The following is an 18,912-nucleotide window of genomic DNA, read 5'->3' on the forward strand; positions in this document are numbered from 1 at the left end:
TTTCGCGTATTTAATTAAAGGTACTGCCTTAGGTCAGGCGTTGTGGGGTGCTAACACCTTCCCCACACGTAACCGACTCCCGAATCGAATCTCTGGTTTTCATAAACTATGCCTTATCCTTTTTATGGTTTTTTCTATAGTTTTCCATAATAAACTATGGTTGCAACTCCAAAACAATTTTTCAATTCATTTATCTCTTTGGGTCGTCTCGTCGCGATTCCAGTTGCGACACTAATACGTTTTAAAATTATTTATAACCGCATTACAATATATAAGGGATTTCTAAAATTTCATCATAATATATTTTACTTTTATTACTATTATCTCAGTGATTAATTTATTATGATAGATAGTTTTCACTCGTTACTCACTAATGAACATGATGAAGAACTAAATTTTAAATAATTTTAAGTCAATATGAACTACACAATCTAAATGTGAGTTAGTTTGTCAATAAAAAAAAATTATAATTACATATTTTAACATATTGAGTTATTGTTTATAAAAGAATAAAATTAGAAGACGTTCCTATTACTTTCTTTTTTCATAAAGTAAATAAAAATAAAAACATATAAAAGAAACGTTAAAAAGTGGTATATAAATAACAAAAGTTAGAACCACACTTATCATTGGACAAATAAATGAAAAAAAAAGATATTTTAACAATTTTTTGACTACGTTTTATTTTATTATTTTAAAGGTTTATATATTTGAACGGATAATCACGCATAAGCATTGTAAAAAATTTATCCAAAAAAAAATGTTAAAAATACATTTTAAAAAAAAAAGTTGGCTCTTTCCGGAACTACCCTCTCCCTGAAGAAACGACTCAGCTAAAGGATGAACTTTCAAAGGCTAATAAAACAAATTATGGTGAATTGTTTGAGAAGTAAAAGCAGAAAGAGTGATGGAGCAAAAGGGACTCCATAAATCATGAATCTGATGAGTGTTCTTCCTTCTCTTGCTTTTCCTAAACTGAAAACTCAGACTCAAACTCCAAACCTTGCACTTGGATATAGGGTCCTACCTAATCTCATCTCTTTGGCCCTTGCAGCAACCTTAGCCTCTCCTTTTCCCTCTCATGCAATCCCATCTCTCACTTCTCAATCCCCTCCATTCTCCCTCACCACTCCTTTCTCTCAATCCAAGAACTTGGAGCTTGGACTAGAAAATGGGTATGTAAATATTCTTCATGCCTTCCCCCTTTTGCCTCAATCTACAATGCTTCCATGTCAGCATATACTCACTTTGTAATGCATATCATACATTGCATATAATTGTTGTTTCTTATAGCAATGGATTGATTTCATGCTTCATAAATAATGCCATGGTTTATTATCACCAATGTTTTCTGTCTTGCAGAAAAATTAGACCTTGTCCATCAATCAATCCAGGTTGTATATCAACAAATCCAAAGTCGTCATCTTTTTCGTTTCCTTGGCTGATTCCTGAAAATTCCTTGGATGGTGCTATTCAGGTCCTCAGAAGTGTCCTACACTTCCATCATCTTTATTTTGACTGTTTATGACTTTCCTTGCTATGGTTGTTTGCATATGAGTTAGGCATATAGCTATTCCTTTTTGTCTAACTTATTTTTATTCATTCATTTTTCAGAAACTACGTGAAGCAATCTTAAAGACTCAGAAAAATGTGAAGTTCCAGCCTGTGGAAGATACCCCAGATGGTGATACAAACTCAATTCATTCTCTTTTGTTCAGTTTTAGATTAATTTAGAAATAATAGAATTTTTATCAGATTGTGGAATTGGAATTAGCAGGATTTGATCTCAGGTTTTATAGACTTGATGTGCTTGTAAGTAAAAGATTTGAAAACAATTGATTTAGTATTCAATGCAGCTTAGAAAACGCTTTACAGAAAACATTTCGTTTAATTATGTTAAGTATTAATAGAATTAGAATAGTCCATTATATTTTCACTTGATTGAATATTTATGTAAACAAAGTGTTTGATGAGATTAAAAAAATCACTGATCTTGCATTGGAAGCGTCAAGTTACAACTTACTTTACTAAAATTTGTATGCAGGTCAATATCTACAGGCTGAAGTTGATGGAGGATTTGGTAGAGATGTTGTTGAGTTTTTGGTGAAAGGTGATGTGGTTGCTTACAGATGTGTGGCAATGAAAGTAACTTATGTGTACCCTTTCACTACTGCATTGGGAGATTCAAAGGGTCAAGAAGCTAGACTGAAACAAATTAATGACCAATTGGGATGGTATGCTCCAAGTTTTGATTCCATGGAATAGTTTTGTTTTCATGTTTTATTTCCTTTAGTTCTTTGATTAGTGTCAAGCATAGAGTTCCTTCATGTTATATTTTGCCTATTATGTTCAACAGTCTCGTGTTCATTCTATCTGTTAATAGTTTCTACAACTGTTCTTGTTAGATTTTGCTGCATTTACCATTGCCTAATTGTCTGGTAATTGCCTTAGAGCACAAGGGATATATATATATATATATATATATATATATATATATATATACACACACACACACTAAGGTTATAAAATCACCAAATTTACCCACTGAGGAATTTCACATGGAGAGGTGAAAAGCTATAGGCTTGTGTTTAAGAGGGTGAGATTTTAGGATGTAATCTAAATTTACAAACAAAACTAAATTATTTTGTAAATTAAAAATATGTTTTTAGATATTTTTTAAAGAAATCGAAATTTAAAAAATTTCATGATAATTTAATTATTTAAAGCTAGAGAATTTCAAATTTTTATTTAAAAAACTAAGAATTCGAATTTTATGCTTTTTTTCCTTTTTAGATTTTTTTTTTTTTTTCTGTTTTTGCTCCCTCTATGCTCTATTTCAGTTGGGACGGCTTGATTTCAATTAAACCATTTTTTATGGCCTATGTTAAGATATGAACGATTTAACATTGTTTTTTCTATTAATGTTAATAAAGGTTTATTTGATTGTTATCATTACTGTCGTTTTTTAAGTGTTATTTTTAATTGATATTAATTAGGACATTTTTATTAAAGTCAAGTATACTTGTAGGTTGATGTCAAATAAAGTTTTTTTCAATCATAATATAAATTCAAGTTGTTTTTCAAATAATATTAAATTTTCTTAATTAATATTAATAAGACTATTTTTCAATTACTGTTAACTGGGATTCTGTATTGACAAAAAAAATAGACTATTTTCTACATGATGTAAGTAAAAGAAAAACTAGTCCTTATATGTGAATTTTATTGCTGTTGTTATTTATGGTTGAAATTATTCATCCTCTAATGTAGTTGAGAGTTAGGTCTAGACTAATATTTAATAGAGTTTTTTAACTAATCTCTATGGGACTATTCTTTGAAGTTTTAATGATTACTCTTGTTAGAAAATAAAATTCAATAAATTTAAATGGCTATATTTTAATACAAGAATTTAAAATTTTAATAATTTAAAAATTAAATTCAAAATTTATCCTATTAAAATTGCTAAAAGTTATAAAATTCTTAACTTAAATGCAAACTAAGAATATTATTATTAAAATTATGCATATAACTCAAAACATGGGGCAATAATTTTGCACGCTTTCCACGTGAAAACACAAAAGTTGAAAACATGGTCATATTAATAGTTGATATAGAATCTTGTTACAAATTACAATATTATTTTTTATGTAGTTATGTTAGTAAGTGAGTTTATAATTAATTAAATTTTATGAAATTCGTCTCTAAATTAACCTATGTTATGTTTGTTTGTTTATGTCATTACAACCTTTATGACGTTAAACAATGTAAAAAAAATATTATTAATACGTTGGATTATATAATAATAGAATATAATTCGAAAATACACAAAAAGCATTATTTATTATTTTTACGTTTAAAACAACCATTTTTAAGCAATAAGTTTGTCTATTAAGTTAATGAAAAATTGTGTTAAATTGATATGATTTTAATTAAAATTAAAAAAATTAAACATACTTAAGTAATAAATTTTAATTTATATCATAATATAATTTTAATTTATATCATTAAAGTTGTATCATTGATACGACTTCAATTAAAATTAAAATAAATTACATTATTTATTTTTATAATTATTTCAAAATATACACTTAAAAATAATGGTACCATTGTGATGATTTGCCAAAATTTTACTAATAAGTTGCATATACATTATTGCCATACCTGATACAAGTTGGAAGATATTTTAATACAACCTTTATATCCTTTTCATTTTGAATTCTATTAAGCAGAAAAAGTTTTCAATATATCCCTTTATTTGGGACCCCATGAATTAAAACTTTTCAACATAAAAGTATTGATATTTTTTCAGGAAATATCTATGTCATGGTGGAAAGCGCACACATTTCACAAAAAGTCTTCCTACCTAGAAATAGATACCTATAAGAAGCATATATATATATATATATATATATATATATATATATATATATATATATATATATATATATATATATATAGATAAAACTTTCTTTAACAATTTTTTATAATAAAACATACGTGTTACCGTTTTATTCTGTTACTGTTTAAATTTATTTTTTAAAAAATATTTAAAATAAATCATTCACATTCTATAATTAACATATATATATATATGTTAATTATAGAATGTGAATGATTTATTTTAAATATTTTTTTAAAAATAAATTTAAACATAGTAACAAAACAAAATGGAGACACTATGTTCTATTATAAAAATTGTTAAAAAAGTTTTATCTTTTATATATATATATATATAGACATGTTATATAGGAAAAAAGTTTATTGAAAGCACCACATAAAAAGTAATTTGAAGAGAACTTTTATGAATTAATTATAGATATTTTAGCACAAGTCATTTTTAACCTTTTTTTTGGTGAATATGATTGAAAATGAGAGTGTGATATTTTGGGTTGGGCGTCGAAAAGTAAACTCAAAAGCACGAAGCTAATTCTTAACCACTTATATAAAGTGAGTCTGAGTCTGGAAACGTAACAGAAGGTGGAGAGTGGAGAAGATGGTGAGAGTGCATGAGAAGGTGAAGGAGTTTGTGAGGCACAGATGGGTGGTGTTTGTGTGCGCGATGTGGGACATGTCATTCGCAGGCACCTCATACATGTTCGGGAGCATATCGCCGGTGATAAAGAGCAGCATGGGTTTCAATCAGAAGCAGGTGGCGTTCTTGAGCGTCGCCAAGGATTTGGGTGACAACGTTGGTCTTCTTGCCGGCAAATTCAGCCAGCTCTACCCCATTTCCACTCTCATTCTTGTTGGAGTCTTCCAGAATGTTCTTGGTTATGGCCTTGTTTGGCTCGTCGTCACGCATCGCCTTCCCGCTTTCCCTCTTTGGCTGGTATGTTCATTCCATACTCACACACACAAACATACCCTTTACTTTCTTTCCTTATATTGCCTTATTATTTTCAAGTTACTTCCTGTTAATAAGTTAACTTCTAATTTAAAATTTTTCAATTAATGTAAATTAGTGATTAGAATTATAAATGTTTTAGTACAGCTAAGTTATATAACCTTTTTATATTAGAACTATTGAATACAAGCATCAAATAGATTACTCTAGTTGTGTAATTTTCATATAGTATCATAAATTGCACTTTTTCTTATTTCAATATTTATAATTTTATTTTTTTTAAATGAAAAACTTCAAAGTAATTCGTTAAATATTGAATATGGTAACTAGTCAAGGGTTAAATATGTTTCTAGTCTCTGTATTTTGAGGCGATTTTGGTTTTAGTCCATTTTCAAGCTATGGTACAATTTAGTCTTTCAACTATAGAAAATTCTAGTTTTAATCCTTTTTACCAAATTTTTTTAACTTTATTTACGTGATTGAAACAACAAATAAAGTTAAAAAAATTTGGTAAAAAGGACTAAAACCAAAATTTTCTAAAATTGAAGGACTAAATTGTATCATAATTTGAAAATGGACTAAAACCAAAATCGCCTCAAAATATAGAGACTACAAACATATTTAACCCATTAGTTAACTGTGCGTATAAAATTGAGAGTGAGTAATAGTGAGTAAAAGAAATTAAAAATAAAAAAATATATTAAGATATAAAAAATAATAATAGAAGGAATTTACCTAAATTATAAAGTAAAAAAAGTAGCATTACTAGCTTATGTTGTAACTCAGATTAGAAATTTCGTATGGCTAACTATTTGGTGTAACTTAGCAAGTATTAATCATAGTCAAAGTTAATTAGCTTAATTTAATAATTCTCACTAGATACACTTTAAATAGTAATATTTTTGTTATTTATATTTTTACCTAATTTTTAATTGAATATATTTTAGGACATAAAAATAGGAGAGAGAAAAAAGAAGTCTTATAAATATTTTATTAAAATTTAAAAAAAAAATATTTTATTTTTATTTTCAAAGTAACTTTAAAGTGATATTAGTTGAGGTTCTTAAGTGATTACTCCTGGGTTGTGGTGCGCGTTCTGGCACCTGGAGAAAGTTCAACCCAATTCATGTTGATGAATTAACCAGGTGGTGATTTGCAGCTATGCATTCTAATCTTTGTGGGACAAAATGGGTCAACATATTACAACACAGCTGCACTGGTTTCCAGCGTGCAAAGTTTCCCCGAGAGCAGAGGCCACGTGGTGGGGATTTTGAAGGGCTTCGTTGGCCTAAGCGGTGCAATCTGGACTCAAATCATAGCCATGATGAAACTCCCTGATCAAGCCTCTCTCATTTTCATCATTGCAGTTGGACCTGCAATGGTTTCATTAGCCCTGATCTTCATCATCAGACCCGTTCACAGTTATAAACAATCTAGAGCCTCTGATGAATCAGGTTTCATGTTCATCTACAGCATTTGCCTTCTCTTGGCTGCTTACATGACGGGAGTTTTGTTGCTTGAAAACGTGCTTCATTTGGACCAAACCATCATCTCAATGTTTGCATTCATTCTGATCATTCTCATATTGCTTCCAATCATAGTTCCCATTCTATTGGTTTTCTTCTCTGGACCCCAGAGTGCTGACCAAGAAGCCCTCTTGGAACCACCACTGCTACAAGGGACAAAGTCTAAGAATGTGATTGGGGAGAGTAGTAGTACTGCCAGAGTAACCAAACACGTTGAAAATGAGAAGAGCATTCCCCCTAACCTAGAGGTGCTTCCTCTGTCCGAAGGGCCAAGGGACATGTTTCAGATTCAAGCTAGGCTTTGGCAAGCTCTGACCAACGCTTTGAGGAAAATCAACCTAAAAAATGGGCCCCGTAGAGGAGAGGATTTCACCTTATCACAAGCAATGGCCCAGGGTGACTTTTGGGTGATGTTTTTCTCTCTAGTCATGGGCGCTGGGTCGGGCTTGACAATCATAAATAACATGGGCCAGATATGTCAATCATTGGGAGACAACAACGTCAATGTCTATGTCTCAGTTATCAGCATATCCAACTTCCTTGGTCGTGTTGGTGGTGGCTACTTCTCAGAGGTTATAGTAAGGTACCATCTTTACTACCATATTCTCTTTCTGTTATTTATTTCTCACAATAAAATCTATTGAAGAATCAGATGAAGTATGAATTGGAAGTTTTAATATGAACAACATAAAATGATAAGAAGTGTCGTCTCATCTTAGAATATACCATCATGGAACACATGAATCACAGCATGTGTGCTTTTGTGCATGGTTTTTCAAGCAGAAATTTTGGGTATCCGAGACTTGTAGCATTGGCAGTGATTCAAGCGATGATGTCTTTGGGACTCTTCTACTACATGGTGGGATTGGTTGGACAAGTTTACGTGGTGGGGATATTGAACGGCTTTGGGTACGGTGCTCATTGGTCAATTGCTCTAGCAGCAGCTTCAGAACTATTTGGCGTGAAAAACTTTGGAACTTTGTACAATTTTCTGACTATGGCTAGCCCAGCGGGGTCTCTCTTCTTGTCTGGATTTGTAGCAAGTACAATATATGACTACTATGCAGAGCAACAGGCAAAGCACCGAATGATGCAAACTTTTGAAGTCTCCAACTTAGCAATTTCTTACCACGTAATAGCAAATAACAGTGAGGTGCTTCTTTGCGAGGGAAACATTTGCTTCTCCCTCACTTGTGGAATATTGGCACTGGTTTGCTTGTTTGCAGCTTCTTTGAGCTTGGTCATCGCTCATAGAACAAGAAGGTTCTATGCACAACTTTATGAGGAGTCTCGAAGGTAAAGAGTGGGAGCAAGCATATATACATGAGATCTTCCATGCATGTTCTATTCCTGGAGAGTCTCAATACCTTCTGAATATTGTGTTCAATTATTGTTTGTATATACTCTGCCTCTCGCCTCTGTTTTGGACTCTAAAATTTTAGATTTCTCATAAAAAAAATGCTCACACCTTTTTATTTGGTCAAATTCATGTGTCTATATGTGAGTTTCACTGTTACTTGATAACAGAATTTACAATAAAGAAGACTTTTATGATTTCTAAATAAAGAAAATAAACGAGTGCTATAAAATACAACTTTAACATAAAAAGAAAAAAAAAAGCAAAATTCGTATTTAGAAGTATAATTATTTTCTTGACAAATAATCTAGCATGACTTATTTAAAACTTATCTCAATGAATATTTTAGAAATGAAAAATATCATAATTTTTTTCTCTAATAATAACTCATGTTAGAAGTTGATATGAAATCCAATATTTCAATTAAGCTGAAATCTTATCAAGGCTAACACACATAATAAATCATTAATGATCTTTCATTACATGAGCAATATCATTGAAAAAAAAAAGTCATACCAAACCCTTGAAAAGAGAAATTAAAGAACATTCTCTACTAAAAAAAAGAAAACCATAAGAAAGTGATACCTATTATAAGAAAAAATATCCAAACTAATAACTTATGGATAACAAGATATCATTAAAGTAAATTCGACTTTCAATCTCTAAATTAACCAATTTGGTGAATTGGAAAATATATCTGAAATGTCAAATTTATCTTTATAGATTTTAATTAAACCTTACCTTTTTATCTCTCATCTTTTCTCCCTTTTCTCTTCCTAATGACTTCTACGAGGTGCACTAGAACAACCAGATGTAACTCGCAATGAACAGGTGTTATGGAATGATGAAGATGCAATGGAATATGGAGGTTATGAATGAAACAACTAAGAAATGGAGGGGTGCACATATGGTGCAATTTGGTCAAGCAAGCAAACCTAACTAAGGGAGGATAGAGGAGGCAATAAAAGTCTCTAGACTAGTGACTTTTAGGCAAAGAGGGGCTGAAGTGATCTCAACAACATAACTCTATATTGCTCAATGAAAACAAGGGGAAACACTAAAGGGGGTGAATAATACTTCTAAAACTTTTTGCAAATGGTGTCTAACAGGTTTTGGAATGCTTGATAGACAAAAGGTATGTTCAAACGATGGTGTTTAAAAGGAACTTTAAGAAAATGTTTGAAGAAGTAAAGCAATAAAATACATATTTTATACTAGTTCACTCAACCTGAGCTACATCCAATTCTCTCTTAAGAACTCTTAAGGAGTTTCGTTAATGTTCAAGAAGATTACACGAGTTCTACATCTCCTAATTTACAACGAGTATACTCCCCAGTCTTGGTTCACCTAGTTAACACAACTAGTATGAGTTTAACCACTCCTAATATACAAGTATTCTAACCACTTCTAGTTCAACCCTATACAACTAGTATAGATTGCTTAACTCAACTAAGTTAAATACCAAGTGTTTTAATTCTCTTCAGAATGTACAACACAATAGTGTTATGAGCAAATATAAATTAATAACTCTCAAAGAGAGGATAAAAATAATACAAAGAAATATGAGATTTTTCCAAGGTTTTTCTCTCTTAGAAAATATACCTTCAAATGATATATGAGCACAATAAGCTTGTTTGAGCATTCACGAGTTCACTATTTAATCCTTCTTATCTGAGGTACAATGCTTTGTCATAACCTTTACCAAAACGTAGCTTGTACAATCTGTCAAAGCAGAAGCCTTCAAGGGAAACATTCCAAAAATGTTCTTCATATCTCTCAATGCCTTTTTCTTTGATGTAGTGATTTTGGTAAAGTCTTTCTACTTTTTTGATCTACACAAATATCAAGAACAAGGTATACAAGCATCAAAGCACTCATGCATTAAATATTTTGAATGTTGATAAGCATTAGGTTGTATTACATGTTCATATATAACATTTTATCAATTTTCATTTCATCAACAAATGCATTGTTTAATAAAGCATTCAACATTTATGATCATCAGATGGTGTAAAACATTAGATGCTTTTATCAAAAGCTATTTGAGATATGCAGTGTTTAGCGGCCTTTTGTTAGGCGGTACATTTCATAAGACGTTTGTTTGAACTTAACACTATTTTTGAATGAACCATATTTTAAACTTCAGTATTGTCATAGAGATAGACGCTTCTTATTCATAAAACACAAGCTTGTAAGACGTAGTTTGCTTAGGCGATTATATGTTGTTTGTAAAACGTTGTTTTTTACCTATATCGTCTTATTAGATGTTTCATTAAGAAAGATGCTTCCTTTTATTAAACGCTACTTATAAAGTTTTGTTCATCAAACACTATAGTCTAGAAAACATTATTATAAGCTTGATTTTGTTTATAAAAGATTTTCCAAAATATTTTTCTCTTAGCATTATTTCTTTAAAAACAGACTTTCATTCAAAGCGATATTTCATTTAATACTTTTTGTTAAACTTCAAAACTTGAGTTGCTAGACGGTTTAGTCTATGGACGATCTTGTTTTAACACTGGAAAGTTGCAGACTTGAAGGAAGATTTAATGCAAGTGATGATGGATATGTTAAATCAAACTCCAACATGGTTTTTAGTACTAAAATCACTCATTTGATAGCTTAAACTAAGTTCTAGATTAACGTGACAACACTCTCACTCTCCACTCCCATAGTTTTTACATGAAAAAAAAAATCTAATATTAGATCAAACTGACCATAACATTGTTATTTCCACCAAATCTCTGTGGATACGACATTTGTTTACTACATCAACCCAGTATACTTGCTGGTAGATTCTTGGCCTTGCTTAAGCCGTGGGACGAATAAGTTTTTGGCACCGCTATAGGAGATTTGTGTCAAGAAATCTTTGTTTAGATCCGATTGATCATTATATAAATTCATATACTACTGCAAAAAAGAAGTAACCCATTTTAGTTTTATGTTATTTTTTTTATTTTATGGTTACTATTTCATTGATTTTCATCATTATTTCTAGTTGGTGTTGTAAAGTTTCTCACTATTGTTTCTAGTTGTTGTGTATGCAAATAAGAAGAGAAAAGAGAAAGAGAGTGACCTTGAGCGTGAAAAAATGAAAGAAGAAAAAGAGGTAGAGTGTGAGTAAAATATGAGAAAGAGAAAGAAAAACATTATGCAAAAAAAGTAAAAGAAAAAGAGAGAATATGAAGAGAAAGTGAGTAAAAAAGAAAGAGAGAAAAAGAGATATTATGAGAGAATACACAAAGAGGGAGTTTTGAGCAAAAGGAAATCATTCGTGAATGATAACCGTCTTGTCACTCATTTACCATACCCACATGGACCAACAAAGAAAGATAAAGACAATTCAAGAGGTTCTTGGATATGATCAAGAAGTTGTAGATCAACATGTCATTTATGGAAGCTATAGAGTAGATGCCTAGTTATGCAAAGTTCATGAAGGATTTGCTCACCAAGAAAAGAATAATCTTAGAAGAAGAGACTATGAAGCTAAAGGCTAGACATGGTGTTATTATACAAAAAACCTTTACCACAGAAAATAATTGATCCAAGTAGTTTCACATTGTTTGTTACAATTGGACAATTAAAGGTTGGACGAACCTTCTTAGACCTTGGAACAAGCATCAATCTCATACCATTGTCTATGATAAAAAAGATTTGTGATGTGGAGATCCTACCTGCAAGAATGACATTGCAACTAGCTAATAGATCAGTCAAGCATCCATATGGAATTATAGAAGACCTGCTGGTGAAAGTAGATAAATTCTACTTCCATGTAGACTTTGTAATTATGGATAGAGAAGAAGAGGGTTAAAAACTAAACTTACTCAAACGAAAAAACTGATTGGTCTATATTAAAACGTTCGTCACAAGGATCAATCATACTGTCTCGGTTCTTTAATTAGACAAGTAGAAAAAGAAGAACCCTTAGAAAGAAGTCAGAGAATTCTAAAAAAACAATTTCTAAAACGGTGTGTTTTAAAATAATGAAACTCGTTTATAACAAAACTATTTATATTAAAATCATTTAATATTCAAATAGTAAAATCTCACTATTTTTAAACTACTGCTACTTCTAAAATATCATTTTTTAAATATTTACCGTTTATATATAATTTTACTTTTTAGAATATTATATATATATATATATATATATATATATATATATATATATATTATTATAATAGATTACCTCGTTTCTTTCAATTTTGTGGTCTAACGAGACATCAATCAAGATCAATCTAACCTTTTTTTTTCATCTTATTATAAAGTTAAATAAAAGTAATTGTAGAATATTTAAAATTTATAATCAGTTTATTTAAAATTAAATTTCTTTCATTTAGTTTACTTTATGTAAGTTAAAATTATTAGTTTTTACCAAATTTAACGTGTGAGTTAGCTCATTAAATTTTTAAAATATAAAAATATTAATGACGTTTTAATTAATAATTTTATATATTATGCATATATAATCAATTAAATATGCAAATAACTAACCAATGTTAAAATTTTTAATTTTTTTGAAGTTATACTTCTTATTTTAATATGAAAAACCGTTCTTTCACTTAACCTAATATGAAGCAATTAGATAAATAAATAAATCATATGTTACAATCCATTTCAAGAATTCCAATTTTAATATTTATATGAAGAATTTTATCATATTGAAATAATATTTTTAACTAGTTTATTTTAATTATTATATTTTATTTGTCTTTCAAATGTTTAATTTTCACGTTTCAATCTCAAATCTATTAAAATAATATTATTAAGATTAATCTTAATTTTTAAGTAAATATTCAATTTAAAACTTTACCATTGTTTTGTGGTTGAAAAAAGAAAACATATTTAAACTATTCTTTGACTTCTAAAACTATTAGATTTATCAATATAAAAAAATGTCTTGAGAGTGTTAAAAAGAGAAAACTTTTCTAAATTATTCTTGAGTTTGACTTTAAAATTATTAAATTTATCAAAATATTTTTCTATTACTTTACAATATTGACAAATTAAATCACTAACTAAAGGGAATATTAAAGGCACCAAAAAAGAAATAATAGGTTAAAGGAAAAAAACAAACAAATAAAGCAAAGAAAGACACAAAAATAATCAATTATAGAAAATATAACACGACCACAGTGGGAGTCGAACCCACGACCTTCTGATCCGAAGTCAGACGCGCTAATCCACTGCGCTATGCGGTCCTACATAAAATTTCTGTTCTTTATTTATTATCATCCTATATCTTGTTTCCAGAATTGTTTAGCATGATAATTTAATTTCATTTTTTTCTCCATGAAAATTTGAATAGCATACAGAATTTAAAAGGTCTAATTTAATAAGGTCTGAGAAACCTTTTCACCAATAATTTAGAAAAATAAAAATGAAATTAATTTTTCACAAATAAAACTAATTTACAAAGTTTTTTTTTACATGATTTTTATTTAGCTTACGATTTCTTTTTTATATTTTTTATTTTAAAAACATTCATGAAGAAATATATCAAAAGATTGATTGTTGTTATGAGAGTACCATATTCATGCTCTGTTAGTTGCGGATAGCGTTGTTGACTTCCTCATAATTATTGTGTGCGAAACAAAATTTGACATTCCTGTCTATTCAGAAAATACCACATTTAACAAAAATTGAAAATAAGAATATTCACATGACAGGATTCAAGAAAACTAGCTAAATAATTTGTGTATTCAAATAATATTTAATATTATAAATAAAAGTGCAAGTATTACTTATTTTTAACTTTTAAAGATGAAAATTTTAAATATCATTTTTTTTAAATCATACGTAATATCTAATATAAGTTTAATTATAATTTGTGGCCCTAGATTATAAGATCCACAACTTTGGCCCCTAATTTATTTTTCGTAAGTATCATGCAATTTTTTTTTTTCCAATTTCACCATGTTATGTTTATAGTAAAACAAGTTACAGGTAATTGAACTGGAAATAAAAAAAAAAATTAAAAAAAAATAAAATTTAAGAGGTTAAAATTGCGTAGAACAAAATTTAAAGGCCAAAATAGCTTATTATTAGAATATAAAGGACTAAAATTGCGGAAAAAAAAAAAGAATAACGACCAAAATTGCAAATTCTATAAAATATATGAATCAAAATTACAATTAAATTAAAAATACAACGACTGAAATATCATAGACAGGTATTTATGGGTGAAAACATGAAAAATAATTATTTTAATGGTCAAATTGAAAAAAAAATGTGGATAAAAAATGGAAAATCCCTTTTATATATATATATATATATATATATATATATATATATATATATAAATAATGAATTATACATAAATATTTTATTGCATTTATTAAACGTAATTAATTATAACTTTATATACTCAATTATATTTAAATATTTTGGCTTGTTGTGTTAAAATTTCTTGTTTTATAAATTGTCTATTAAACTTTTTCTTTTGTTTAAATGGTAAGATGAGTTTAAAATTTTGTTTAAACTAAGATATAAAAAAAATGAGGATTACTCCTTTTTAAATGATATATTTTGTATGGTTTTAAGGTGAATGATGATTGTAGGTAATTAATATTATGGAAAATAAACTCCATCCATTATGTTTAATTCGAAAGTTTGTCTATGGAAAAATAATTTGAGCTAAACATATAAGTATATGATTTTTTAGGTTTAACCATCATAAATACATATTCTTTAACTCCATCAATTTTGTAATTTAGAAATGTATATGACGATGTTCTAACATTTGCATATTTATATTAACTAGAATTTCTTATTTTTACATATAGTAAGGTTATATTTTGTCGTTATATTTCAAAAAGTTTCAAAATTTGTTACTCTTTTGGAATAGAATGTGCAAAATTGAGATAATTTGATTTGGTTCGATGTTGTGACCAGTTAAAATTTTGGTTCTTTAGAAGATGTTGTATCTTTGTTTACTGATTCATTTTGAGATTATAAAAAGGGTGTTTGTGTTATTTGTGTGGTAATAATATTGTATGTTTCTCTATTTTTTTAACTATTTTGTTATGTGGTTGTGGGAGGAGTTGAATAGAGTTTTTTAGGATTTATAATTTTTCTATTTAGATATAGTTGTTAAGTTTATGAAATCTCCTTTTGTAGTCTTTTGCTTAATGTGATTAAATTAGTTATCGGTCATTACTGCGATTATCTCGATGATTTGAAAAATGGGAGATCATAGTAGAATTTAGGTTTCAATAGCTTTTACTTCTACTATTTTTTAAATTAAGGAGTTGGAGTGTATGTTTGAGAATAAATTGAAGAAACATACGAGTAATATTGTCTTTGATTTTTTGAGCTAAAAAAAATTTAATATTCAAACTAGGATATGATTGTTTCATTTACAAACATAATATGACAAGTTTGTTATGTTAATTGACTTAAGGTAAATATTCTTGGTGTAGTCAAAGACTATCTTTGTTTAGCTACATGTGGTGATATTTTTAGAGAAAATCGAAATAAATATGTGAATAATTTTTTTTTTTACGGGTGTAGACTTCTACTTATGTGAGTTCTTTATGTTTTGGAGCACGTTTGGAGGGAAGATTTTCACAAGCTTTGATTAGAAAGTCATTTTACTTTAGTTTGTCATATTTCTTAGATCAATTAGTGATTTCTTGGAGTTTTAGAGAAAGATGATGTCAATGTTTGTATTTTTGTAAACATTTATTATTCAAAACTTCTCATATTTTTATGAAAAATTTATTGTGACTGATAACTTAGCTAATTTGACTTTATTTATATAAAACAATATAACCAATTTAATGTTTCCCTATATTTTTTTATAATAGATAAAATTTACTTATGTTTAATGAAGTGTACCATGAGCTTTATGTGGTTTCCTATATTTTTCTTTTATTTAATGATAAGTGATTGATGAGCTTTGGAAACGTTGATATAACAAAAATGTCAAAAATATTTAGCCTAAGCTTATTCGTAAATATATAATAAAATATTTATTTTTAAATTATAATATAATAAATAATTTGAATTTTAATATTTTATACGTGACATCCCAAATATATAATAATAATAATAATCATATAATATAGGCGTCATCATCAAAAATAAAGAGAACAATTAGATATAGACCTCCAAGTAAATCTCAAGTTTATAGTCATCCAAAGAAGTATCAGAATTTAAAACCTTAACCAAAAGGTCTAAATATAAACTTAGGCATAAAGAGTACATTAAAGTGGCACGATTATCAGAGTATTTCCAAAATAACATAAGATGATCTAAGAGAAATCCTAAGGAGTGTAAACGGAAACATTAACATCTTTCAATTCTTGCTCCAAGGGAACCTCCTCAATGACATATGCTCCCATCCAAGTGGATGATTACGCAAAGGAAAACATACACAAGCAACACACAACAAGAAAGTAAGGGTGAGCTAGATAAACAAGCAACATACATAGAGCATAATCAGTCAATATCATCATGTTTAATCATATATAAAGCAAAAGGTAAAGACATACAATTCAGATCATGCATCAATTACTCGACACGACTCATCCAGATTTGTATAAATGTCGAACTATTGGTCGTCTTTGCACTTGCATAGTTCAGTTGGCTCTCCCCAACACTATGTAAGGTGAATCCTCCCATCAGTCTATGTCTAAACTCTAAGACTATAGACGAGGACCTCCCTCTATTCTCACTACTCACACTATTCTTCTCTATTTGAGCATGAACAGTGCTTTGAGTGTAGGGATAGACATACCATTTTAAAGCTCCATACAGTTATACAAGATAACAACCCATCCACATCCACTCATCTCACCTCGAGATGTCCAATTCATACACTTTCAAGCCACCCAATTCAATTCGTTAGACATACATACACTCTGGAAATCAAACAACATCAAACATTCCAAATAGAATAAGTGAAGGGTGAAACTCATTGGGCCTGGTCGCCTAGCGCACTAGGGTGCACAGCGAGATCAACCAAATTCGCATAGCGCACATCCCCCTCTCGCCTTGCGAATTAACAAACAGAGGACACCATTGTTTGGTCATTCGCACAACACACCTGTTTCGCATAGCGAATGGCGCGAGGCAAAGAGCACCCCTGGGGAGGACTCGCTATGCGAAACATTCAGCATAGTGAGTCTGCATAATCTACAGACTCCAGTTCTTTACGCAACTCAACACCCCAAAACCCATTTTTGACCATTTCCTCAACCTTTAATGATCCCAAAACATAGTATGTATATAATTAAACTTGTTTAAATGGTTCTAAACGTTCCAAACATGATTATAAAGTGATTGTGCACCAATTTCCTCCCAAAAAGCTCAATCTTTTCAACCTAGAGACCCAAATTTTTATTTGCCATTTAGAATGCGTTTTTTACCATTTCAGTACTCCTAACATTTCTCAAATAACCTCTCTACACTATCCCAACAATGTAATATTTTTGGTTTTTCACGTCACATTTGAAAATGATGTCATATAAAGAGACGTTAAATTGATGTCGAATTTAAAAAATTTGACGTTAATTTCACGTCGAATTTTATCAATATATAACATTAATTTAACGTCAAATTTTGTTAATATACGATGTTAATCAATTTTTTTTAATTAATTGTAATCCTTTTTTTACATATCTAAGATACTTGAAAAGCAGAAAAACAACAAATTTCAGTTTTTGATATTTTATAAAGCATGAACTATGAACAATAATATAGGATAAAAAAGAAAGAACAATAACAAACAACAAACAAGTTCAATCAAACAACTACAATAAACAAGTTCAACCAAACAATAACAACAAACAAGTTCAGCAAAAAAAAACACCAAGTTCAACAAATAAGTTCTTCAAAAGGAAAACGAAAACGAAAATTAACTTCGAAAGGTGGGTTCATTGGAATAAAGTATTACCACCAGTGAGAGAGAAAGCAGAATGCGCCTATGAAGGATAAGAACACGAAAATAATCGGGAAAAACAAACGAAAATCATACGTAAAGTATTTATTTAACATGCATTTGTATCAAATGATAAAAAGATTACATGTGATGGTCGTCAAACTTCGTTCGAGAAAAAATTGAGCAGAGAAGAGGGTCTCGCTCGCTAAGATAAAGTGAATGAATTTTCGATCTCCCTCTCAAATTTTTATTGAATTCACTAACCTTTTAACGATTAACGCTAGGACATTCGACCTTTTATATCCTTTTATATCAAATTACAATTTTAAACGACGTTTAATAATTACATTTATTTACAAAAATGCTACTGATCATTTTTAATGTTGTTTAGGCTTAAATCCTTAATTGTTCTCCATGTTAGGAGGGAATTTTCAGTTTAGTACCCGCTTTTAAAAGTGTATACATTGGATCCCCATGTTTTGTAATTTGTGTCAATTTAGTCCCTTTTAACCATCAATTTGGCCCTTTTAACCATCAATTTGGCTTGAAAATTGCAAGTGGACAAGTCATTTTGAGTTGCAGCATGTTTATTAACTGTTTGAATGTTTACAAACTTGTTTGAAGTGTCATTAATTCATTAAATTGACACAAATTGCAAAGCATGGGGACCCAATGTATACACTTTTAAAAGCGGGTACTAAACTGAAAATTCTCTCATAACATGGGGACCAATTAAGGATTTAAGTCTGTTGTTTATTGACTGATTGGATGTTGAAAATGTGACGTTATATGATATTTTTTG

At 29.3% G+C, this 18,912-nt stretch overlaps 2 protein-coding genes and 1 non-coding gene across 3 annotated transcripts; 2 read left to right on the forward strand and 1 right to left on the reverse strand.

Annotated features, from left to right (window-relative positions):
* The first annotated feature begins 879 nt into the window (after positions 1-879).
* Positions 880-2,404, forward strand: LOC106761462 (thylakoid lumenal 17.9 kDa protein, chloroplastic). Its single transcript, XM_014645015.2, has 4 exons — positions 880-1,175; positions 1,363-1,477; positions 1,615-1,684; positions 2,045-2,404. Exons 1-4 carry the CDS (start codon positions 934-936, stop codon positions 2,263-2,265), a joined length of 648 nt encoding a protein of 215 aa, XP_014500501.1. The 5' UTR covers positions 880-933; the 3' UTR covers positions 2,266-2,404.
* A 2,494-nt stretch (positions 2,405-4,898) lies between these two features.
* On the forward strand, positions 4,899-8,355 carry LOC106761571 (protein NUCLEAR FUSION DEFECTIVE 4). The gene is made up of 3 exons (XM_014645130.2): positions 4,899-5,329; positions 6,504-7,453; positions 7,654-8,355. Exons 1-3 carry the CDS (start codon positions 4,994-4,996, stop codon positions 8,168-8,170), a joined length of 1,803 nt encoding a protein of 600 aa, XP_014500616.1. The 5' UTR covers positions 4,899-4,993; the 3' UTR covers positions 8,171-8,355.
* A 4,999-nt stretch (positions 8,356-13,354) lies between these two features.
* On the reverse strand, positions 13,355-13,428 carry TRNAR-UCG. The gene has a single exon. It is a non-coding gene; the product is annotated as a tRNA-Arg (tRNA).
* Positions 13,429-18,912: the final 5,484 nt, after the last annotated feature.

The sequence above is a fragment of the Vigna radiata genome, chromosome 5 (assembly GCF_000741045.1).
Source record: "Vigna radiata var. radiata cultivar VC1973A chromosome 5, Vradiata_ver6, whole genome shotgun sequence".
In the NCBI taxonomy this organism is placed as follows: Eukaryota; Viridiplantae; Streptophyta; class Magnoliopsida; order Fabales; family Fabaceae; genus Vigna; species Vigna radiata.